At 42.3% G+C, this 24,765-nt stretch overlaps 1 protein-coding gene across 4 annotated transcripts in view; it reads right to left on the reverse strand.

Moving 5' to 3' along the window:
* Window positions 1-4,150: 4,150 nt before the first annotated feature.
* The window catches only part of POLM (DNA polymerase mu), a 55,295-nt gene continuing 34,680 nt past the window's right edge, over window positions 4,151-24,765 (reverse strand). For 2 of the 4 annotated variants that reach the window (XM_033948036.1, XM_033948033.1), the window contains 2 exons: window positions 13,195-13,278; window positions 4,151-5,167 (listed from right to left, as the gene is read on the reverse strand). In XM_033948036.1, the coding sequence (XP_033803927.1) occupies window positions 5,081-5,167; window positions 13,195-13,278 (171 nt within the window). In that variant the 3' untranslated portion in view covers window positions 4,151-5,080. Of the gene's footprint in view, window positions 5,168-13,152; window positions 13,279-24,765 lie in introns of all 4 variants that reach the window. The other 2 variants (XM_033948034.1, XM_033948035.1) reach the window with 2 other exon arrangements.

A 24,765-nucleotide genomic window follows, 5' to 3' on the forward strand; every position in this document is an offset into this window, starting at 1 on the left:
CTTTAGACCTTGTGGCTCTGCTTCTTTAATTTTCCAGGCAGCCGCTACAGGCTCCAATTCATATGGCTTTCGAGCTGTGTTTTTTTCAACCGTTCTCCTTACCGGTTTTGGTTTTTTTCCTCCTAGATTATTCAGGGGGTGTCTAATTGTGCTGGCCACATCTATTCGATTACAGGGCCTTCTTGTTTTTCCATTTTTTGAACATCCGTTTTTTACCCGGTTGTTTTTTCCCTGAGAGATGGTTCAGACGTTTTTCTCACTTACCTCAGTTTCTTTAGCTTTTCATTCCCTGTACCCATATTCATGTCTGTGTTTCTTTGGGGTACTTCTTCACTCCACTCTTCTGAGAGTTTCTTTTTTCAGATTGTTTTCAATTTTACACATGTTGTTCTTTTGCACAACAGGCATTCTCCTGTTTCTTTTATGCTACGGATCAGACTACACTTTTGTACTCCTCAGTGGATTTTTGTTTTTCCAGTGGTACCAGGCGAGGGCTTGTCTCTCAAAGCTTGTATATCTTTGATCTTCTCTAGTCTCTACGGAGGTTCCTTTTTTTTCTATTTGTTACCTCCTTGCAGGGTCTTCATGCTTGTTGCATCTAATTTCTGGCTGCGGGGTTCATATGGGCATTCTACAGCCTCAAGGTCTTTCGACTGCCAGGCATCGGATTTTTCACATTTTCCCCCTAATTTTTTCTAATGATATTTTTCAGACTTCATGATTTTCATCATCTACTCTGTCTTCATGTTCTCCTTCCTTGCACAGTCAATTCAGGGATTTACACTACATGTAATTGAGCAAGGAGTCTAGGGCTTCCTCCTGTTATGTCAGGAGACTCTGTTTTTGTGACCTTGGAGGCGATTGGCCATCTGCTATTCATGGGGAGCTGAATTTTCTAGCAGCCTATTTCAGCAGGATTCTTTAATCTTTTTACTCCAGGATTTTTATTCATCTGGCAAGTTATTTTTCTCCTGGATTGGGCGAGCATATTTTTCTATGTATTCCATTCACTACTTCTTCTGTTGAGCCTTTTCATCAAGCTCACGAAAGCCGTTACCATCATGATGCATGGTGACCCAAACAACATGGGTTCTCCCTTCTTCGTCCACTCAAATTTTGGGAGCCCTTTCTTCTTATCATTTTCCTGCTCGGTTCACTCAGACTCGGGAATCTTTGATTTCTTCCAATCTTCATTGATTTTTTCTTTGGGCTGTATCTGTTTCATTTACATCTTTCTCAGCCCGTTTGTTGATTTGTCAGGACACCAGCCACTCGTCCTTGTTGATACCAAAAGTGGTTTTGTTTTCTTTCCTGGTGATTTTTTCCACCTTCCTAACCGATGGTATCTTTTCTTTGTTTGATTCTAGTCTCGAGTCTATAGTTCTCAGACTTCTTTTTAATGCTATTGCATTTTTTCCCCTTTATCTGTCGAGGAGCAACCTCTTTCTGATTTCTTCTCTGGGTCCCAGGCTCATGACAGGAGTTTTTTCATATGTACCACACCTCATTCCTCCTTCTGTTGTCTGGACTATTCCTGTGGTTCTTTCCTGGTTGTAACATTGGCGTCAGCTCCACTTGTGTTTATTACCTGGAAAATGGTTTTTCCTTCTATCTCTCATCTCTTACAGGGGGATCGGTGAGTTTCATGCCCTGCTAGCAGCTTCATTCTTATCAGTCTTTCATCATGCCAAGGTGATTCTGTGTTCACGTCCACAGTATCTTCTATTGTTTTCATTTCACTCAATCAGTTCTTCTGTCTGTGTTGTTTCCTGCACCTCGTTTTTCCTACGGGGATCCTGGCTCGATATGTTTTGTCCTATAAGCGGTTTTTTTTGTCGTTACGCAGGTCGGCGCTGCAGTGATTTTATCCCAACCTTTTCTTTTGATTCAACTCAGTTTGGATATCCTATATTCATCGGAATGATTTTCACTTGGCTGATTGCTTCCCTCTCATTCTTCTTTACTCAGACTGGCCTGGCACAGGGATATCGTGTCCCAGTCCCTAAGTTTGAGTTCTGGCAGCTTTTGTTGTTTTCCTTATCGTTATATTACTGAGGAACTCTATACAGCTGCCTCCTGGTCCTCAGTTCATTCCTTCACTTCTCACTATTGTCTGGTTTTTTCTCCAGATGGGATGGGCGTTTCGGCCATTATTTTTTTCAATTGTATTTCTTTGGCCAAATCTCCCACCATCCCATCTCTGTTAGCTTGGAGGTCACCCATCAGTGAGAATATGCTGCCTGCTTGTCCTGGGATAAAGCACAGTTACTTACCATAACAGGTTTTATCCGGGGACAGCAAGCAGATATTCTCACAACCCACCCATCTCCCCGGGTTGGCTTCTTAGCTGGCTTATCTTAACTGAGGGACCGCGTGCCTATGTCGGGCAGGAAGGCACTCGCGCATACGCGGTGCGGGCATCAAGAACTTTTCAAGTTCTTGACGTGTCCGTACCGGGGTTCCGTTGGTGCCGTCACCCATCAGTGAGAATATCTGCCTGCTGTCCCCGGATAACACCTAGTACAGTAAGTAACTGTGCTTTCTTGAAGAGGTGGGTGTACCGACTCAGGCAGTTTGTTCCAGGTGTATGGTGAAGCAAAAGAGAATGGCAGCACATACGAGTATACAGTAGGGCTAGATTCAATAAATGGTACCTAATTTGGTGTCAGAATTCTGTAATGTGCATGTCTCAGACAGCATCCTTTATAGAATACTAGCTTATTAGCACATATTTCATGCCTAACTTTGGGTGCAAACATTTTGCCATCAGGCATGAATATTTACACCAGCTTTTGCCATGGGTGACACACAGATGCAGATATTCTATAACATCACACCTAATTTCTGGGAATGCCCCTGATCTGCCCATGCCTCTCCCATGGCCACATTCCATTTGGAATTGTGTGCTATAAGGATGTAGGTGTGCAAGTTATAGAACAGAATGTAGGGCAGATCCCTGTGTAATTTCTAAATACTAGCATACTTTTTAATTCCAATAATTGATTATTAGTAACTAGGTAACCAGTTATTTATACACAGATCTCACTATCCTAGAGATAGTAAGTAACCATTTCCAGGCTCCATCCTGAATGGCACCAATATGGCCTATCCCACTCCCCCACCTGTTCAGCCCAAGAACAGTAGGAAGGTTGAAAAAAAGATTAGAGGGGGAAGGTGATTTTGTCAGCATAAATACTACAAATAGACAACTTCTAAAATAAATTTCACCCTAGTCCTAAGTAAACAGGCTCCAAATTCCCACTTTACCTGCTTCTATACAGGTCTTTGCTCTAGCTATGATCCCCTTGGACTCATGACCAACAACTGACCTGCAGATGAGGCAGGGAGAACAAAGTGCAAAAAGAGAAGGGTCATCTAAAGCTGCTACAATATCTCAGTATTCACAACCCATAATCATAAACAAAGACTTATTTTGCATATTAGTATGGCAGTCTATACTCCTTTGGTCGTCAAGCTCAAAAGAACTAGCCTGGAATGGAAATTGATTGTTTACTCTTTCAAAAAGTACAAAGACTAGGATTCACGTGATGAGATTGCTAAATCGTACCTTTAAAAAATATTTTTTTGCTCAACCTCACGTCAGGCTCTGGGACCTGTTGCTTTTTATCACATCTAGAAGTTAGCAGAGCAAGGTTTAAAATTGGTTTAAACAAATTCCTGGAGGCAAAGTCCCAAACCTATTATTAATGTACATTCCAAATTATTAAAGAAAAACATACTTTGAAAATAATAGCACAGAAAAACAGGATAAACAAATTATACATTCTAGATTGGGTTCTTAGGTTTCCTGTAGTGTACCCTAACAACTTGAGGAAGCTAATTAAACCAAAAGGTGAGATAGCTTACTTTTCCTGTAGGATTATCAAATTCAATGTATCTATTCAAGTAACATTGGGATCTTGAGTCAAAGCTTCCCCATATTCTATGACCTATCAGTGTTATAGTTTTTTCTAGCACACAGTAGAAAACCATTCCTTAAAAAGATCCCACATATTTTGATGGATAATGTCCAAAGCTGCTGCTGATATACAAGAAACTTCCTTCTGTTCCATATCCATTTGGATAGCATAAGGAAAGAGATACTTCACCCTCCCCCCTCTAAGAAGATTAAAGTTAGATTGACGATAAATACCATTATTTCATCTTTATTTTGAAGAAAGACCAAGGAAATCAGTGAGATTCAAACTATCTGCAGCTACTCTCAGAAAGGGATGGTTCTGCTCTTGCTATGGCAGTAAACCTGATTTTGGATAAAACACCTTTTACTGCATACACCATAAGACCTTTTTATAATAAGCTCTTAATTGAGAGTCTTCAAAATTTAAATGTCTTTATATAATTTTCAAAATTCTTCATTTTTCCCAAAGTATACACCATTTTGTCCTGAACCAAAGTAACTTCAAATTGCTTTAACTGTTTGTTGTTACCTCTGTAGAAACTTGCATCTCAGAAGTCTTCCAATTTCTAAATTCTTGCAGAATTTAAAAATCACAGTGGAGTGCCTGTGTCAGGACATGGCTTGTAGAAGGCCTCAAAGCATGGACCACATACAATCCAGAGTTACTTTTGCAGGTTTCACCAGTGAGAGTACAGCAATATACATACACAATATCTGGGTCCCTATCACCCCCCTTAGTTGAATTCAACATTGTCTCAGCTACTACCACCACCAAGGGAAAAAGCAAGAACAGATTTGCCAAAGCCCTGCGTACTATGCTTCCACTTCTGGAGCATCTGCAGGGCCAATGAGGTTAATTGAAAAGTTGCTCCACTTGTAAGTGTTTTTCCTCAAAACCAGCCAGTGGTGACACCATGTCCTAATAAAAGATAGCTGTGCCTAGCTCGTAACATCTGTCCACCACAATACAGGGGTTAGCAGCATGAAGGAGGCAGCCTGCGTCTTCTTCAATACTGAGCTGGACGGGAAATGCCCAAAATCAGCACGACATGCTTACTTCGTCATTATCTTGGATCTGCTCCCTAAGTCAGCGCATTATCTTTTCCAATTCCCCTTCTCAGTTCTATTAGAAGTTCTGTAGTGGGAATCTCCAGGTTGGGATCAAGCATTTCTGTCAGACGGTGGCATATACTCCAGACCCAGGTACAGAAAGATATCTTCCTCACATGTAGCAGCCAAAATCTTTTGCTGGAACACAGAATAGCAAGAAAATAAGAACCCAGGCCATACCAGTTAATCCCCCCTTCTCATGTTGTTAACATCAACTCATGGGCAACATTGTTAATGACCCGTTATGTTTCTTCACTAGGGAGAGGGGTGGAGGGCCTGATGCTCAAAGTTTCATGGTAGAATTTTCATTCAACTGTGAAAATTAGCACCCCAAAATTTCCATAGCATGCGCAAACTAATGTGTTAAAATCGCAGTAATCTGCAGCTCAGCACTAAATGCCAACTTTGTTGGTGCCTGAGTTGTGCTGGCTCTGGCACCGACATATTCCTGATATCTAGCAGCACCCAGCCCTGCCCTGTTCCCACATACCCAATCCCTTCCCCCAATATTAAAAAGTCCTTCATAGTGTAGTGCCCCCCCCCCCACCATACACACAAATCTCCTAGTAGGTTAGTAGTCCCCTGTCTGTCACCCCAAGCTAAAAAAAAAAAAAAGTTACTGGTAGTCTAGTGGGATTCTCACCCAACCCCCTGCCTCAAATGAGGCAGGAGAAATGGCCATTTGGTCTAGGTGCTGTCATCAGCAAAATGGCAACACCCTGAGATATAGGGTCAGGGAGTCTCACTAGACTATCACTAATGTTTTTGAGTCTTGGAGGGAGGGGGACCCACTAGAAACAATGGCATAATTAGACACAATATTGTCTATGAATATAGCAATGGTGAGTAGACACAAGAACCCTGCCCCCTACCTGGCATCTCTCCCTCAGGCAAAAAGTGGGATCTCGTAACTCCCCTAAGCCCCTGGTACCTTTTAAGTCCTTAAGATTTGTCAGCAGTAAGCAGCAGCTCTTACCCACTAGCTCCAAGCCTTTCCGCTGATGCAACTTCCTGCTCACAGTACTAAGAAGCTGTGTCCAAAATAAGGATTAGGACCAGTACAAGCAGCAAGTATGAGTCATTGCTTGCTGCTGACAAAAGTATTAAAAGGATTTAAAAAGGTACCGGGGGTTGGGGGAAGGGAGGAGCGGTGCAGGGAGCCTTCAGCTGGTAGGACATGAGGATCCCTACCAGCCACATCACAGGTGGGTTGCTGTTGGGTGGGCCCAAGTTAAAAATGGGTGGGGAACCTTTTTTTTAACTGGGCAGTCAGGGCTGGTGCATGAAGCAGTCCAGACCAGGTTGGATAGCTTAGGAGAAAAGAGGTGACACTTGACGTTGTTAAGTCAGGGGCAGCATCAAAGGGTTGTGGTGACAAGCGCAAAGTTTTTCACATACACCATGCATGAAATTTTTGATCATGGTAGGGGAAAACCAAATGACTACATTAACATAAATTTAAAGATGTTTTAATGGGGTATGCAGTAATGGTTTCAGCACATGTTAATACTTGCACTAAAACCATTTTGAGCATTGCTTGGCTGGTAAAAACCTGGTTAAAGCTACACTAATGCTTTGTGCATCAGCCCTTGAGAAACCAAGCTATTACCACGCATACAAAATCCTACTGCTTAACTAAAAAGGGAACTTCCAACATATCTTACCAGATCAGGGTGCCGATTTAGAATAAGACTCAAATTCACTCTCCTAGAGAGACAGGAGGTGCTCTAGAGATTCAGGGATTCTCAACCCAGTCTTTAGTCACACACAACCAGTCTGAATTTTCAGGATATACACAATGAACATGCATGAGATATGAGATGAAGCCGGTGTCTCATGCATATTCATTGTGCATATCCTGAAAAAAACACTGGCTAGGTATGCCTTGATCTAATCTACCCTAAATATAGTCCTCCTTTGGTAGGCACTGGAACAAGAGAAATTTCTGTTTTTCAGCATAGTCCACAGGAGGCAAAGAACAGATAGTGCTCTTGCTTCAGCAGTCTCTACTTAGTTTTGACTTATTCCTGCTATTTGATTTCCAAATTCAACACTAATTTAAAAAAAAAAAATCACATGAAACTGCAGGGGTGGGGAGTTGTTTATATTTATCCTTGTATATAAGTACATACACTGGGCTTGGACTAGAGGTCTGCATGGGAACAGGGATCGTGGGAATCTCCCCCTAACCCACAGGACTCCTATGGGGACCCCCCCTCTAGCCAATGGGACTCCCACGGGGATGAAAGGCTTTGGAAGCAGGGTTCATCCATATAATATAATGGACACGTCAACCTTAGTAAAAGAGGGGGTTTATAAGTTAATTATCTGAACAGAAAACATAAAAAGGGTTCCACCAAAGAGATTCCACAAGGAAAACAGCAGCGCAAACACAAAAGAAACTGTGGAATTGATTATCCTGTCAGAAGTAATTGCTGCTTTTTATGGGGACAGGCGGGGATGGAGGTAATTCCTTGCGGGGATGAGTGGGGACGGAGAGGATCCTGGCGGGGACGGAGAGGATCCGGGCGGGGACGGGTGGGATTTCTGTCCCTGCGCAACTCTCTAGCTTGGACCAAGATGGATGCAGCTAGAAAAGTTGGATATGTATTACAAAAAAAACCCCAAAAACCCAACATTTCACCCAGGGTTATTTTGAACCCCACACAAATCTGAAAATAAAGGCTTACTCCAAAAAAGTACTATGAAATACTAGAACCCTGTTTTGAATACACTTCTCTCTCATTCACGGGGGATACGGGCAGAGCTGGACCGCGAATGCTGAAAAATCGCGATTATCCGGCTCTGACCCACCCCCACCTCCTTCCCGGCCTTCCCTGGTGGTCTAGAGGGTTTTTGGGGCAGGAGCGATCTTCCTACGCTCCTGCCCCATGCAGATTGCCATCAGGAAATGGCTGTAGGGAGTTCCCGACGTAGTCTTGAGAGACTACGGGAACTCACAGCAGCCATTTCCTCATGGCGATCTGCAAGGGGCAGCAGCGTAGGAAGATCGCTCCTGCCCCGAAAACCCTCTAGACCACCAGGTAAGGCCGGGAAGGCAGCAGGGAGGAAAAAACGATGGATTTTTATTTACATTAAGACTTTTTTTAATTTTCCCCCTCCCCAGAAAAAAAATCACGATTATATGAAACCGCGAGTGCAGGAACCGCGAATGGAGAGAGGGAAGTGTACTGGCTTCTAAGAAATCACACAGAGCAATTAATCTAAATCTCATTGATCTTATTTAATCTAAAATCCATGCCCTGGCTCTCAGTCAGGACAGAGCTAGGATTTCTGGCTTCACCACTGCAGCTATCCACTATCACGTTCCCAGGTCTACTGCCACTGCTGTGCTGACATGAAGTTTTCCTCCACAGTCTCTTGACTACTGTTGGGACAGGATGCAGAAATGATCACAGGATGACAGAGGGGCATTTTCAATAAGATGTCTTAAATCTGACTTGGGATGTTTTGAGAAATTGGATGGAGTAAATGTCCATTTCGAACCCACAAGATGTCTTTTTTTGTTGTTGCCATTATTGAAGAAAAAAAATTCCAAAACAAGCCATTTGCATGAAGGAAGGGTCAACAATTTTAATGGATTGACCACTCAGACATGCCAGCAGAGCAGTGGGGCACCCTAGGAGACACTGCTGTGAACTTCACATTAAGGGTACTGGGTACACACCTCACCATAATTCCCGTACATTATATGGTGAGCCCTCCAAAACTTCCCCAAAACCTACCGTATCTACCTGTCTACCACTCCAATAGCCTTTATGCCTACAGATGCCACATATATGACAGTACAGTGGGGTTTTGGTGGGCTCACACTTTCTATTAAGAATGGTAAGAGCGGATAGTGTAGCTGATTTTAAAGAAAGGTTTGGACAAGTTTCTGGAGGAAAAGTCCATAGTCTGTTATTGAGAAAGTCATGGGGGAAGCCACTGCTTGCCCTGGATTGGTAGCATGGAATATTGCTACACCTTGGGTTTTGGCCAGATACTAGTGACCTGGGTTGGCCACCGTGAGAACAGGCTACTGTGCTTGATGGACCATTGGTCTGACCCAGTAAGGCCAATCTTATGTTCTTACTAGGTAGGGTCCCCTTCTCTGCATTCCACTGCACTACCTACCAGGCAACTCAAGGAGACCTGCTTGTAGTTGTACTAGGACTAGCTGTAGTATCTGTACCTGTCAAAAACAGATATGTACTGTTTCATGCAGACATCGGGGGGGGGGGGGGGAATCAGGGAAATCAGTGACCACTGGGGGAATGTGTAGGGGCCATATTTTCATCCCTTCAGTGGTCATCTGGTCAGTTGGGGTACCTTTTGGTCCTTATGCATTTTTTAAAAACAGATCTAGCCCAAAGTGTCCAAATTGTGCCCTGGACATTTTGTAAAAATTTTTATTATCGCTGTAAAACTCCCAAGTGCTACATCTGCCCTAATCCTGCACAAAACATACTCCTAACACGCCCCCTTATGATTTAGATGCACTAGAGACAAAATAACCAGAAAGACACCTAGAAAGTCAGTTCAAAAATGCCCACTTGAAGGTTTTGACACACAAGACGTTAAAGTGCCAGCTTATGCTGTCTTTTGGATGTCTTATCTTTTTTGAAAACGAGCCCCATATAGACGTTAGGTAAGTTGGGTGTCCTTCAACTATTTATGCTTTCCTGCCATGCTTACCATGTTCTGCCAGTCCTGGTCTCAATGGCACCATACCTACAGACACACATTACAATGCCAAAAAAGAAAGCAGCATTAACAAGCACAGTGCTGGAAGAGACTTGGCCAAAGGCTGCCCAGAAAGAACAGCAGTCCCTGGAACTACACAAGAGCAGCTACAGCTGCTTCCATTCAGGCCAAAAGGTGGAGTAGCAGGGGCTGAAAGAATGGCAGCAGTCACTGGCCCCAGAAAGTCAACAGGAGCAGCAGGGGTGGGGAGTTGTTTATATTTATATGCTGGTATAGCAAGGCTTGACAAACCCCTTCAAAAAGCCATGGCAACTAAAAATTCAGACCTGGCACCTAAGGTTTGAAGGCCCTATGTCAGCACACTTTGGGAAGGGACTTTGGCTTCTGGACTGATTTACTAAAGTTTCTTTGCCCAGAAACATTATAGGAAAACAGCTTTAGTAAATCAGTTTCTAAAAGAGTTACTTCTGATCCCGAAGCAAATTCATGTCCCCCCCCCTTAAAAAAAAAAATCACTGCAGATAGTATTGGAGGGGTGGGGAAGGAGATAGATCACATCTGCAGGTTCCTAGACTTAATAAAAATGTATTTATGCCTGATGTATATTAACCATTCTGAATTGCATTTTTACAAGTAAGGTGATCTATAAAAAAATATTTTAAAAAAATCCTCTGGTGTCTAAGTTCTTTAAAACTTTGTGAAGGGCTGACCCAGTGGTTGTACTGTGTACTACCATGCATAACTGATTCTAGCATTGGATCAGCCAGAGCTATGAATGTGTAGAAAGAGCAAGCACAACCCCAGGTGAATCATATCCCACTTATTGTGCAACACTGCCACCTGATGGTCAGAGTTAGAGTCCTGCTTCATGGCTCCCCACTGAGTACTACAGTATGAAACGGGAGAAAAATCATTCCAGCAACTCTAGAAAGTTACCATGAACTTTGAGAAATCTACTAGGAAAGCTAAATTGAGAATCAGTAAAGGAAAAAAAAAAAAAAAAGATCATGCAAGCTGGTGGTCAAACATGTACATGAGTGTCCATAAATCTGTTCAAGATGGACAACTTCACTTATCTTGGTAGCATTATGTCCAGTAATGGTAGCACTGAGAGGATTGTCAGTTACAGGCTTGGCAAGGCGGCATCAGCATGCCAGCAAATAATCAACACTGACAAAAATTAGGTTTTATGCTCATCTTCCCGCCTAAACTCGCCTCCCTGCTTCCCCCGTTCTCTGTCTCTGTGGACAATACTCTCATCCTCCCTGTTTTGTCTGCTCGCAATCTCGGGGTCATCTTTGACTCCTCTTTCCTTCACTGCCCAAATATAACATATTGCTAAAACCTGCCGCTTCTTCCTCTATATTACCAAAATCCGACCCTTCCTCTCTGAGCACACTATCAAAACCCTTGTTCACGCCCTTATCACCTCATGCTTAGACTACTGCAACTAGCTAGACTAGCTAGACCTTGCTCCCCTCCAATCCCCTCTCCTAAAGTCACTTCACTGACTTCCCAATCATTTTGAATTCAAACTCCTCTTCCCCTCATTATCTCTTTTCCCTTATCTCCCCCTATGTTCTCCCTGTGAGTTCTGCTCAGCTGACAAGTTCCTCCTGTCTGTACCCTTCTCTTCCTCCACCAACTCCAGATTCAGTCCCTTCTATCTTGCTGCATCATATGCTTGGAACAAGCTGCCTGAATCCCTATGTCAGGCTCTGTCTCTGGCCGTGTTCAAGGCCTAGTTAAAAGCCCACCTCTTGGAGACTGCCTTCAACTCCTAACTCCTCTCACCTTGGTTTTTGCATCTTTAACCCCTATATGTCTTGTCTGTTTATCCATCCAAGTTAGATTATAAGCTCTTCTGAGCAGGGACCATCTATTAAATGTCAAAATGTACAGTGTTGTGTATACCTTTCAGCGCTACATAAGTAATATATAGTTGTAGTAGTAGTTGTATGAAGCCAAGTATGACCTAGGTATGTGAAATACGGAAAATTACTATAAAGACTGCATGCCATCAGCAGCACCTGCTAAAAATTATGGGTATCGCTTATGACTCTTAATAGTGAGAAGATCTTGAGAAGTGACTCATGAGGACTCCAAAATATTGTAGCAGAGCAAAAAGGGTTTTCCTGGCAGGACATATTCTAAAGCGGCAAATTGATTTATCCCAAAACTGCAATGTGATGATACCGACAGGTAGGAAGGTTAAGAATGACACCAAAACAGACATGACGTAGCACATTGCATGCTCTTCAGTACCTTGGTACCAACAGAGAACATAAGAATAGTCTTACTGGGTCAATATCCTGTCTTCACAGAGGCCAATCCAAGTCACAAGTACTTGGCAAGAGACAAACTACTGCAGCCAAAACACACTGAATGCTTGCTGCACAGGCCCACCTGTCTAAGCTGTCAGGGCTGACTTTAGACAAAAAAGGTTCCAGGTCAGGTGGGAAGAAATGCCCCTACACTATCTGCCGAGTCAAAGTTTCCCAGCCAGCAATCTGGCAGAAAGGTCACTTGTGTATGGCACTTCAGAATAGGAGTGCAAAAAGCCCTCCTAAAGGGGAAAAATGCAGTCTAAACACACAGATCCCCCAAGACAACATGCAGCAAAATGCTTTAGAAATGCTGTAAAAGAACTCCGTTTCAGAGGACTAGGCACAGTAAACTGAGGGGCTGTTTTTAAAATGACTTGCAACAGGGCTGATTTAAGACTTCAGTGCCCACAGGTAGGACCAGAGGATGATGGCAAAGCTCCTCCTCTGATGTTCAGAGAGTTGAGAGGAGCCCTGGGGAGACTGGAAAGCAGGGTTGAGAGTTGTCTGGTCCGAGTGCCTCTGGAGTGGCACCAGTGGATGACAGCTCATTTTCAGCCTAGGTGCTCGGTGCCCTAGGCAGATGCCTATACTGCCTATGTCTACATACAGCACTAACCCACATAGCTACAAAGAATGTATGTATTTCAATACCTTGAAAATTGGCACAATGTGCTGGTGAAATACTGTTACTCTATAAATTGCCTAAGAAAAGCTGCCACATTCTGTGCAGACTTTAAAAAAAAAAAAAAAATTAACAGTTAAAAGGTCTACTTCAACACACAAAAAATTAACACATACTGTATTTCAATCCCTGTCACCTCCACCAACATGGATAAAAGCAGCTTGTGACACTGTGCATGTACTTTTAGTGTTGATTTACATGGATCAAAGGCTTTTTAACTGAAGTTATTTTAAAAATTGCTCAATAACCCAACTTTAGGCTTGACATGGACCCCCGTGTTTCAATGGACTATCTGAATACATTTGTCAGCATAATTAACAAACAAAATTTAATTCTGTCAGAGCTGGTACATTTATCTTATTCTCTTCTGCCCTTCCTCCCCACCCCTCACAACTCCTCATCCTTGCCTTAAAACATCCCCATCAGCTTTGTGATATAGCAACTTGTACCTCCACTGTGTCATACAGAGCGTGGCTGTTGAGCACCATCTTCTTCTCATTACAACTGAATCGACGCAGTTCACGTTCAAAGTGCTGCCAAGAGGGGAGAGAAGTAGGGGGACAGAAAAAAAAAGAAAAAGAAAGGGTATACAAAGAACAGAAGTGTGCAGAGATGTCAAAAGGAATTTCTTCCCAATAAACACAGTATGGGTGTGAACAAACAGTAATCACATAATACACTTTCTCCATATAAAAGTGCAATAAATGGAATCTTCACCGAGATCAGCAAACACAAACCCAATCTTAGTCTGCACGAGTTAATTTAAATGCAAAAAAAAAAAAAGGAAGGAAAAGCCTCAGACAATGTGGTACAGACCAGCCACCATGGCGGCTTTAAGGCCTACCCCAACAAAAATCTCATGGGCATAAAAAAACCTCCTTTTGGCCAATTCAAAATGACTGTGCAATGCCGTGAATAAAAACGAGATAATAGTGCAAAAACTACTTTTCGTTACTTTGTCTTGTGCAGAGGATCGGCACACCAACGATGGCCAGTGTTTCACAATTCAATGCTGCCTCAGGGTGTAACCGCCGGTCAATCCTCTCCGGGGAGCTCGAATAGACGTCTCTCGCTAAAATTGGGTTTGGGTTTGCTGATCTCAGTGAAGATTCCATTCATTGCACTTTATTTGGTGAACATGTTTTATGTGAAAAGGAATTTCTTCTATATTCTCTCCAGTCACATTGTTTCATTTTACATATGGCATTTAACTATAATACAAATAGAAAGTATCAAATCTACTTTACAAAGCTACATTTTTCCATTTCCTCTCAATGATTAACCAGGGGAGATTCATGTTCAGCTTCACACAAGCTTTTTTATTATTATTATTTATAATTTTTCCAAATTTACAGTTCAAACAGAATAGTAAAGAATAAAGATAACAAAATCTTAAAGCATTCAAATAACAATTCTCCTCGCTTTATATATATCTTTCTTTTCCATAATATTACAAAGAAATATATAACCCAAATTATACTTGAGTTAACTCCCAATAAAGATCAGCATTCATTTTCAACTCCCTTATCCACAGATAATTCTTGTTTACTCAGAAATTGTTGTAATTGCAAAGGATCCCAAAATATAAATTCTTTTTGTTGAAATTTTATAATACACTCGAGCTTTTAACTTGAGGAATTCTTTTCTATGATATTGTGTTGCTCTGGCAACATCAGGAAATATTGATATGAGATCACCACAAAATTTCACTATTCTGTTCTGAAAATATGATCTCATTATCAAATTTTTATCAAATTCACTTAAACAAGTGATCAAGAGAGTAGACCTATCTAATATCGTATCCTGGGAATCCTCCAGGAAATCTGTCAAATCAATCTCTGTAGATACTAATAGGTCTGTCCCCTGGTCAGATGTTACTTTCTTTTTCTGAGGAATGTAATAACATTTCATTATTTGTAAGGATTCTGCATTTGTTAATCCCAATATCTCTTTAAAGTATTTTCTAAGCAAAATTTCAGCCGATATCAAATGAGTTTTTGGAAAATTAACAAGCGGAGATTCTTTGATCGTGTTATACACTTCCCTCCTCCCCATTCACGGTTTCGGCAATCGCGATTTCACATATTTGCAATTTTTGGGGAGGGGGAAAAAAAAGAGAAAAACCCCATAATTTAGCCTTCCCCCCGGCGTCCCGGCCTTACCTGGTGGTCCAGCGGGTTTTCGGGGCAGGAGCAATCTTCCTACGCTCCTGCCCCGTGTAGATCGCCAATAGGAAATGGCTGTGGGGAGTTCCAATCGTAGTCGAAAGACTACGGGAACTCACTTCGCTGTATTTCACCATTCACGGTCCGGTTCTGCCCCTATCCCCCGCAAATCCAGAGGAAGAAGTGTATGTTCCATTTGTTCAAACTTAGAATGGATAATACATGAGTCTTTTACTGCAGACATAGAAACTTGCTGCAATGTAGAAACCTGTGACTCAATTGTCATTATCTTATTATCCAATAACAATAAATTAGAATCAACATTCTCAATTTTTTTTTTTTACAACATCCAATGAAAGATCTGAAGATTGTTCGATTACTGTTCTTAACAACCCTTCTACCCTCATATTAACTTGCCATAACTCTTTCAAAGTAATGTCCTTGGGTTCCTCAGGTGATCTCGAATCCCTCCATTACCCTCAGATAAAGAAATCACTTTAGGTAATGCTGTAAATTGCAATTTAGAGGGAGTGGAGAAGGATTTTAGAGAGTCATCCAAGGTTGCTATAGGATCTGAATTAGGTCCCATAGCTCCAGACATTGGTGGAAGGGGAAGAGTTCTATCGAGGGGACTAATCGATGCTCTCGATGTAGATAAAATGTCTTTGACTTACAGGAATTGATGACAATACAGTCAAATGGTGGTCTATAGGGCCAGTCAAAGCTGGGGTAGAATTTTTAGGTTTGGCCTTTCTTTTGCCCATGAAAATACTTAAAATTTAATTTTTACCCCAGTAAAAAACGTTCCGAGTCCTCACAACTTTTCATGATTCCAAGGGGCTCCCAAGGGGCAGGACAAGCTTTAAAAGAGATCTTTCAACTCTGTGTGTTTCCTGAAGTCACTCCAGGACTGTGTTACTGTCTCTTGCCCCTCCCCAAGAGTGCATTTCATCTAAATGGTGCGTACCTGCAACTTCACCCCACCCCATCAGGAGACTCAAGCCACTCCAATGCAAGGTTAACATGCTCTTTCCTCAGCACTTTCCATCCATCCAATAATCTTTCAGCTCTTAAGGGATAGAAAAAAAAAAAGAAAAGTGACCTCTTCCCCCTCCAACCCTTCTATATTGCTCTGGGGCCTATAGAATATGGCATTCTCTCCGATGCCAAGCTTACTAGATAACTATAACTATGTTCTATAATACCAGAACTGTCTGCAGAGCTCTACAAAGAAGATAGCCCTGCCTTTAGGCCAAGTGTGAACCTAAGGAGTTTAAGTAACTTCCTCAGTGTTACACAAAGGGACCCAAAACATGAAGTCTGGGGTGAGCAATTTTCTAAGCCATTCCTACGGGTAAAGCAGTGTGAAAATGGATGGGTGAAGCATGCTTGTTATGGAATGCCATGTGAACTTTAACCCATACTAAGTAAATGTGTTTGTAGGGCTGGAGAAAGGGAAGGAGTGGAGACAATGCACATACCTTTGTATTTTCAAAAGTATATGCAAATAATGGAGATTAAGGGGTAAATTCTCTATTAGTACGTCTAACATAGGCGTGCTTTAGACGTCCGGCAAACGCAAGTGTCAATCAAACGCTACTTAGGCGTGCGGTAGACGTCTCTAGAACCGCTTGGCGCAAGATAGACGCAGGTTTCTGAAACGTCATTAAGACGTCTCCAATGGACCCGTGATAGACATGGGTACGGGTTTTTTTTTTTGGGTTTTTTTTTTAGATTATACTTTTTTTATACTCTTTATTATCACTCATTCAGCATTGTAAGTATAGGATGATAAAAAAGATAACCAAAACACAGTATACCATTTTGTAAACTATATATTAGTTGATCTAGCAATATCAGTGAGGTAGGGAATGGCAGACAGCGAACACTGCTGTGTTGTATCTTTTTCCTCTAGGATATCAGAATTGTACAGTTTACCATTAATACAAGGAAAAAAAATATGTTATGTTTCAAAGGAGAACTAGAAGATGAAACGTACCGAGTGGGTGTTGAACTTACATTATCAGTATGGAAGGTGGGAACCGGTAGATGTATGCTACACAGAAAGCTGTACAGAAATGTCATACTCACCTCCTATTAGAAGTGGAAAGGATAGGACTTTGAACACCATATAAACTTCGTTCAAGTTCCACAAAGACTGGCAGGAAAGGCACCCTAAGTCATCCAATAAGCTTTCTCTCGATTTCCCAGAGACATTATTTCAGAGAGGATAGTTTAGAAGTGATATCTTGCTCGAAAGAACAATCTCCTGATCTTAAAACATTGCAACAATCAGCTAATTCTTCAGAACAAAGGTAAATCCCATAACTTACACTGGCCCAACTTAGAAACAGAATCAAAACACAGATTAGACCTGAATGTGGCTTCTAGTTCACAGGAAGAGGAAGTAGCAAGCAGCACAATGCTGACCTCATTGTGACATCATCAAGGTGCACCTGGAAGGTAGATATGCCACAAGTAAAAGACAAGCTGGGAGTTGAACTCACAACCTACAGATGATCGATATAGTGCTTTTACTCACTGACCTACACCTGTGTCTCTGGTTCCCCTGTCATAGCATACCTTAGTGATGTGCTAAAGTATACTCTACTTAGCTATCATATCACAGTCAGTTGAGGCAAAAAACTGGTAGCTCAATGGTGTAAAGCACCGTTGTCACGGATGCAACACCCATATTCTTAAGTATGGTTCAATAAATGTAATACAGAGTCAAAATTATGCTGTTTATTTTATCAAACCCAAGCTCAACTTTGTAATGTATTGTGTATAGTCTCGCTAATGTGTTTGTGATGAAAATGAGATGCGATAGGTGTATATCCTATATAATAAAACCCTAGCCGCGCATGCGCACATACCTGCGTGCTTCTGTGATCTCTGCTCTGTGATCAGTAGGTCTGTGGCCAGCAGGAGTGCAGATGCAGCAGCAAGGCGACTCCCCCCTCCCGCCCTCACTCACCACCAAAACCACCACCGCCAAAGCCTCCTCCTTCTGCCTAGCCGGGAGGAGGGCTCCGAGTCGCTGAAGACTGTCCCAGATCAGCTTACACAGTCCCTAAAAAATTAACCTTTTCATCTGAGGCGCGAGGCTGCGGTGACCTTCCTCCCCCAGCTCACTAAGGTTTCGTCTTAAGAAATTCAAATGCATTGTTGAAAATGCAAGTGACTATTCTCTGTCATCCTAGCCACCCCTGCAACACCCCAACAACACACTCCTGCAGCATAAACCCCTCATGTTATAATCAAGTAAAAGACAAGCCGGGAGTTGAACTCACAACCTATGGATGATTGGTACAGTGCGTTTACTCACTGAGCTACTGAGCTACTTAACTCTAGTCCTAACCCTAACCATAAAGTAGCATCTGACGTCATAGAAGCCGTTAGAATTTTGAAATCGTTTTGGACGTTCATTGGGTGTTCTCAGATCAAATACACCTGTAGATACTTGCAATGATTACCCCTTGTCAAAGCTTGTACCTAAAGCCATTTCTGAAGACTCCCATTCCCAAGTCCCCAACATAGCTCAGTGCTTAAAAGCACTGCATGTATCTTCCAAAGGTCAGGGGTTCAAGTCCTGATTAAGGTTACCAAAGACATAATATTCTTTTTATTTTCCACCCACCCAAACATGCATAGCTAAGCTAAAATATGTGAACCTCACTTCCCAATCTTCATTTATTTAATTTATAACTTGTCATTGTGTTTGGGGGAGGTGAAGTTTTATTAGGTTTACATGGTAAGCTTCTAAGCGTTCTGCTATACTTTTTTGTATAACAGCGATATCGGCGTGCTTTAGGATGTAATCAACAGTGTTGATGTAGCGCGGAGTGGCCGCTGCAAGCACGCCCAAGCGGCACAAAAAACGTCATCACGTTTTTTTGCGTTGTGATGTCATAGAATCACCCGTTCTTCATACGCAGTTATTTCTCCTAAAATGGCTGCCAGGAGACAGCCAAACTTTTCCACCCAGGACTCCAGGCTGCTGGCCAGGCTGTTTCTCTCCTGGGAGCACCACTATTTTGTAGTGCCTGGCCATCGCAGGTCATACCTGCAATTCAGGGACTCATGGACCCGCCTGACCCGGCGGTACAATCGTAGAGCCTCCTGTCCCAGGGAAGTAAGTATTCCAAGTCAGGCCCTCACAATTAATCATGTAAAAAGTAATTATGATGGAAACCTGTCTCGATCAAATTGGTCATGTTTTTTGTGATTCATTTTTAAAACTACAATTGTGCATAATAAATCTTTTACATTGAATACTAAAATTAAAGCACATCCCAAAGGAGCAGTAGTAAGATTTCAAAGACAAATTCAGCTCCTACAAGGCATCTATTCCATTCACAACATGCACACAACTAATTTTTGTGTCACGAGCATCACATTTGTAATAGAAACATCTTGAAATCAACTTTGCCAAAGGAAAACAAATATATTAAAGTGCTGCTATGTCATTTCAAGTACCTACAACTTTCCTGTATCAATCTGCTGGTCTAGGGAGATAGTGGCATGACGTTTAAAGTGACAGCGTCAGTATCCTAACGTCAGGGATTTCAAGCCACGCTGCTCCTTCTGACCAAACTATTTTATTGCCCCTGCTGCATGATTGTAAACTCACCAGGACATGCTGTAATGTGGGGCAGTGCTGATAGGCTACAGCCTCAGCACCCTGGGGTTGCGAGTTCAATCCCACACTCCTCCTTGTGATGCTGGCCATGTCATCTCAAACCCCCCCCCCCCCCCCACTGTCCCAGGTACAGTAGAGAGACAGCGATGCCTCCAGCACAGAAAGGGGAAAATGCTGGAGTACGTGAATACATTCATGTAAAACATGTGGCAGAAGGGGGTGGAGGCAGGCAGCAAAGCGGATAGAGGCTCTTGGAGGGCAGCATACTCCATTTTTATGTGCTTATAGAGGTCAATACTTAAGTAAACATGTTATGCCACAGTGCTAGATGGCACTCATCATATCCCTCCCTCTCCGTTCTTTCTCTCTCTCTCTCTCTATTATCCAGGTTGAGGTTCTCAGGAAACAGGGTCGGCTGCTGAGGCGCCAGGAGCGGGCCTTCCTTGAGGGGGTGAGGGAGGAATTGCGCGCTGAAGCCGGTGAGTAATGAGTCCAGCGTGTGTTTCTTTGTGATCAGCCTACCAGAATAAATAGATAAAAATGCTTGAGTAGCTGTAAACCATTCTTAATCATAAAATCTGCAGTAAAGCTGCTATTGTGATATCATGTCACAATGGCTTTATGGTGTTCTACTTGCCTCACTTACTTATGTTACATTTTGATGTTTACAGTGGAGTAGGTGCTTTGCATCCTGTTATTAGCATTTGAAGAAAATAACGTAGTAAAGAATGTCATGTTCAAAAGTGTTGTGGACATATCTGACTGGATCCTGTTTCCCTCTTGTCAAGCAGCAGCGCAGGCACCCCCTCAGGAGGCACCGCAGGTGATAGAGGGAGCCCCACCCTGGTCCTCAGCAGAGGAGGAGGAAGAGGAGGAGAGGGAAGAAGGGGAGGAGGAGGAGGAGGCCTGGCAGCCCTCAGGACCACCCACACCGCCTGCCCCACCACTGCCCCCTGGACCTCCACTGCCTGCCCCACCACTGCCCCCTGGACTGCCTGCCCCACCACTGCCCCCTGGCCCCCACCGCCTGCCCCACCACTACCTCCAGGACCACCACCACCATCCCCTGTTGGACCTTCCCCTTCCCCCACCCATAGCCCTTCCCCTCACTCTCCTGCCCTTCCTGTTCCCATCCCACCCCCTTTCCTTGCTGTTCCCCCCAGGAGCAGCCCGACCAGCCTCAGGAGGGGGCGGTCAGGGAGATAGAGCCCTACTCTGCCCTCTTGGAAGAGGTGCAGGTATTGAGAGGCTGGTAGCCGCAAGAGGGCATGGTGCCAGCAGCCATACACCCTCTCAATAACTGCACCTCTTCCGCCCCCCTCGCCTGAGGTAGCTCAAGCTGCTCTTGGGGGGCACCCACCCTCTTTCCCTGCGTTATGTGTTATATGTAAATAGTTATATTTTTCAAAAGTTTAAATTTTTAAAAGTTTTATACTTGAATTAAAAAATTTTTTATAGTTTAAACTTTCCTATGTGGTTTTAACCTTGTAGCATCAGCAGTTTAGTGGACAGAGTCCAAGGTAGATAGGGGTTCAGGAGGGACTGCTGAATGGGCCCTTTTCAATATAACAACAAGGTGACATATAGAAAGTTTGACAATCTTTATTGGGGTCTGTCATTCATTCTATTACCTGCTAGCCACTCTGATGTCAAATCATTGCAGAATCTAGGAAAGCAGCAAGTGAATGCAAGGGTATATGCAACTGTAGGTAGATGATGACATCTCAGCTATGATGTGCAAAGTAAGCCAGTCCCTGTTCCAAAGTAAATGGCTACATAAGGAAGAGAATATAAGTCACTGTGGTAGATTTGTTGTTGAGGAATAGGGTTACTGCTAGTAAGAGTTGGCTCCACCCCAGGAGAATCCAAATGAGACATGTGGGTTTTTCTTCCTTTCACGGAAGGTGATGGAAGTAAAGGCCAGATACCTCAATCTATCCTCCTGGTTCTTGAGCTGCACTATTTTGGTTAAGCAGGTGTGGAAACCACAAAGATGCTCACAGCTGCACTGCTCTCAGTTATACAAAACCCCATCTGACAATACTGCAGGAACAACTACAGTTGCCTGAAAACAGAAAAGAGAAGAAGCTGGTTTACACAAGGTTCACAAACAGGGGGGTTCAACCCCCAAGGTCCATATCTGTCCTCCCTTCCCTGAAGCAAAGTGTTAACCTCATTTATGTTGAGCTGCTTAGATGTCACTGTGGTATAGTTGTTAAAGCAATAGCCTTAACTCGCTGATGGTGTGGGTTAATATCACCTGTAATCCTCCACTGCTACTGTTTAGAACTCATGTGAGGGAATAGACTAACTGAAAACAAAAAGTTTGTGTGCATATAACAGCAGGAATGCGTGCCATGGTGTTCTATGAGGCCAACATTATCAATTTACTATTGTTCCTGAAAGTCATCAAGGATACCTGTGTGAAGAGAACAATAGAAGTGTGAAACATGTTAGCTTTGTGAACATTTATTTCACTCATCAGAAGAGTGACTCAAGTGAAGAATAGTAGAATAAGCAAATAAAGGTTACCATATATCATTCTCACCTACAACTGTTTGGCTAGGTGCAAGCTGGTGTGCTGAGCTGCTCGTCTGGTCTCTCTCTGGCAAACACATAGGTGATGAGCAGAGTTAACCTGAAATGAAGAATAGAGAGAAACTGTTAACAAAGACCTATGTCTCCAAAATTAAACACTGAAGTTGTGGCAGAACACACACCTAGAAGTAACAGAGCTGCTAACATACCTTTAGACTCCTTATTAAAAATGGCAGCCATTAGGCACTCATTAGGAGTTTTCCACCTGAACCATGTACACTGATTGGATGTCCACTGAATGGCAGTGTTTCCTCCCCCCAACACACCCGACCTATTCTTATCAATGAGTTAGTACACAGAACCATTCCTCACCTGATTTTAACTTGCCTGTAATTTGATTCTACAAAGAATTAACTTTAGCTCTATGAGTAAACCCTCTCAGATGTAAGAACACATCCATTTTACTTACATATCCATATTTCTACCAGCAAAATTTCTACCAGCATGGTCTTTATCAGTCTTCTCAGTCATTTTTGTCAGCCCTGTGGAATGGAGAGTAAGAGATATCAGAAATAAAATAACTATTATAAACAATAGCACACAATGAAAGCCCATAAAGAGAAGTCAGTTTTTGCTGGTTGGTTTCTTTAGTTCTATCATAAGAACACCTAAGTAGCTTACAAAATATCATTCTCACCTGGACTTACTATCTGAGCTGCTTCTAGAAAAGATAAAACAACATATTAGAATGACATGTAGCTTGTTAATGGCTCTGTGGAATAGAGAGAAATGGGAGGCAGAGATAGGAAAAAAAATGTAAAAGACTAAGACAGAGTAAAGTCTCAAACATCTGCATAAGCAATAGGACAGAATAGAAAGGAAACACTACTCACCTGGACCTTCTTATACCCATGCACGCCTATGTAACGTCTGACGTCAGTAGGGCGGGAAAACTTTCTCAATGCCTATTGGGTGCCATTCGGGCGCGGTTGCTTGTCCCGCTTCCTAACCACGCCCACCACACCTCATTGGCTGTCCTATGGGGGTGTGTTTGAACGTGTTCTACAAGTAGCCTGAAAAGATGTCTTCACCTTACAACCAATGTTCCCTCTAAGGTTTGATGAGGTGTGTGCAAAAAAAAATATGCATGAGCGACAAGTTACATACTCCACAAATTTATGAGCAGGTGCGGAGGATGCATTTTTAAACAAATGTAGTTTATCCTTGTACTACTTATGTAATTTTAATCATCTATGGATATGTTTGTATGTTTATTGTTCAAATGGTTTTATTTATTTCCCCAAATTTATTTTTGTTATACGCATTGAAAATATTTGATATTGCGTTTAAATCAAAATCTCAATAAACTTGAAACGAGTGCCCGTGAGATTGTGGGAGGGTTAAATACTCAAAACTTAGAAGTTTTTGCTACGCCAGCTTTCTGGTATCTTTACATACAGTGGCGTACCTAGCATATGTAACATCCGGGGCCCATCATTTTTTGGCACCCCCCCCATCTGTAAGAAAAACATGATTTTTAGTAACAAACCACACGTCACACATGAGTACCTAGGAAAAGGCAGCATCTTACATATTGCAGTGAGCAGTACATCAATACACCCATTGTAAAACTAAACAAGCCAGACCAGCACAGATCAATCCTACATTGTCAATCCTAACAGAAAACCATGTCTTTTTTTTTTTTAGTTCAATAATTTTATTGAATATTATGAGAAATATACAGAAAGCAGTTCAAACACATAGAATCAGAGTAAAAACATTTGGTGTAGAAAAAATCCATATCTACAATCATTTGTATACAACCAAAATAGTGAAAGGATCCAGAGTATTGGAACTGCTAATGAAAACCATGTCTTTCAAACACACAGAACACAGAAAACACCTTCGCCTAGTATGGAATATGTCATCACAAACTAACCCCTCCCCCTTTTACAAAACTGTACTGTGGATTTTAGCCACGGTGGTAACAGCCCTGACGCTCATAGAATTCTGAGCATCAGAGCTGCTACCACCACGGCTGGCACTAAAAAACGCTCCACAGTTTTGTAAAAGGGGGGATAAAATAGAAATACACAGTTTCAACGCTCTAGCTCAGAGATGCCCAAACTTTTTGGGCTTGCGAGCTACTTTAAAATGACCAAGTCAAAATGATCTACCAAAAATAAAATTAAAAAACACAAAGCACACTATATGCTGAGAAAATGTTAATTATCATTCCTATTCTGGGTTTTTTTCAAAGAAGTCAAGGCAGATGACTCTATGCATTGTCACCTCAGTAACAACCATACAAAAATAGACAAATATACCCCCCATCCTTTTTATTAAACCACAATAGCAGTTTTTAGCGCAGGGAACTGTGCTAAATGCCCAGCGCTGCTCTCGACGCTCATAGGCTCCCTGCGCTAAAAAACTCTATTGCAATTTAGTAAAAGGGGGCCATAGTGCAAAATATAGACAGCATATATAAATTCAGACACATTTTGATCACTAAATTAAAAATAAAATCATTTTCCTACCTTTGTTTGGTAATTTCATCTGGTTGCACTTTATTCTTCTGACTGTGCATCCAATATTTCTTCCCTTCTTTCAGCCTCCTGTATGCTTCCTCTCCTCCAGACCTCATTCCCTCCCCCAACTTTTTCTTTCTTTCTCTG

Source organism: Geotrypetes seraphini, chromosome 6, assembly GCF_902459505.1.
Source record: "Geotrypetes seraphini chromosome 6, aGeoSer1.1, whole genome shotgun sequence".
Taxonomy (NCBI): domain Eukaryota; kingdom Metazoa; phylum Chordata; class Amphibia; order Gymnophiona; family Dermophiidae; genus Geotrypetes; species Geotrypetes seraphini.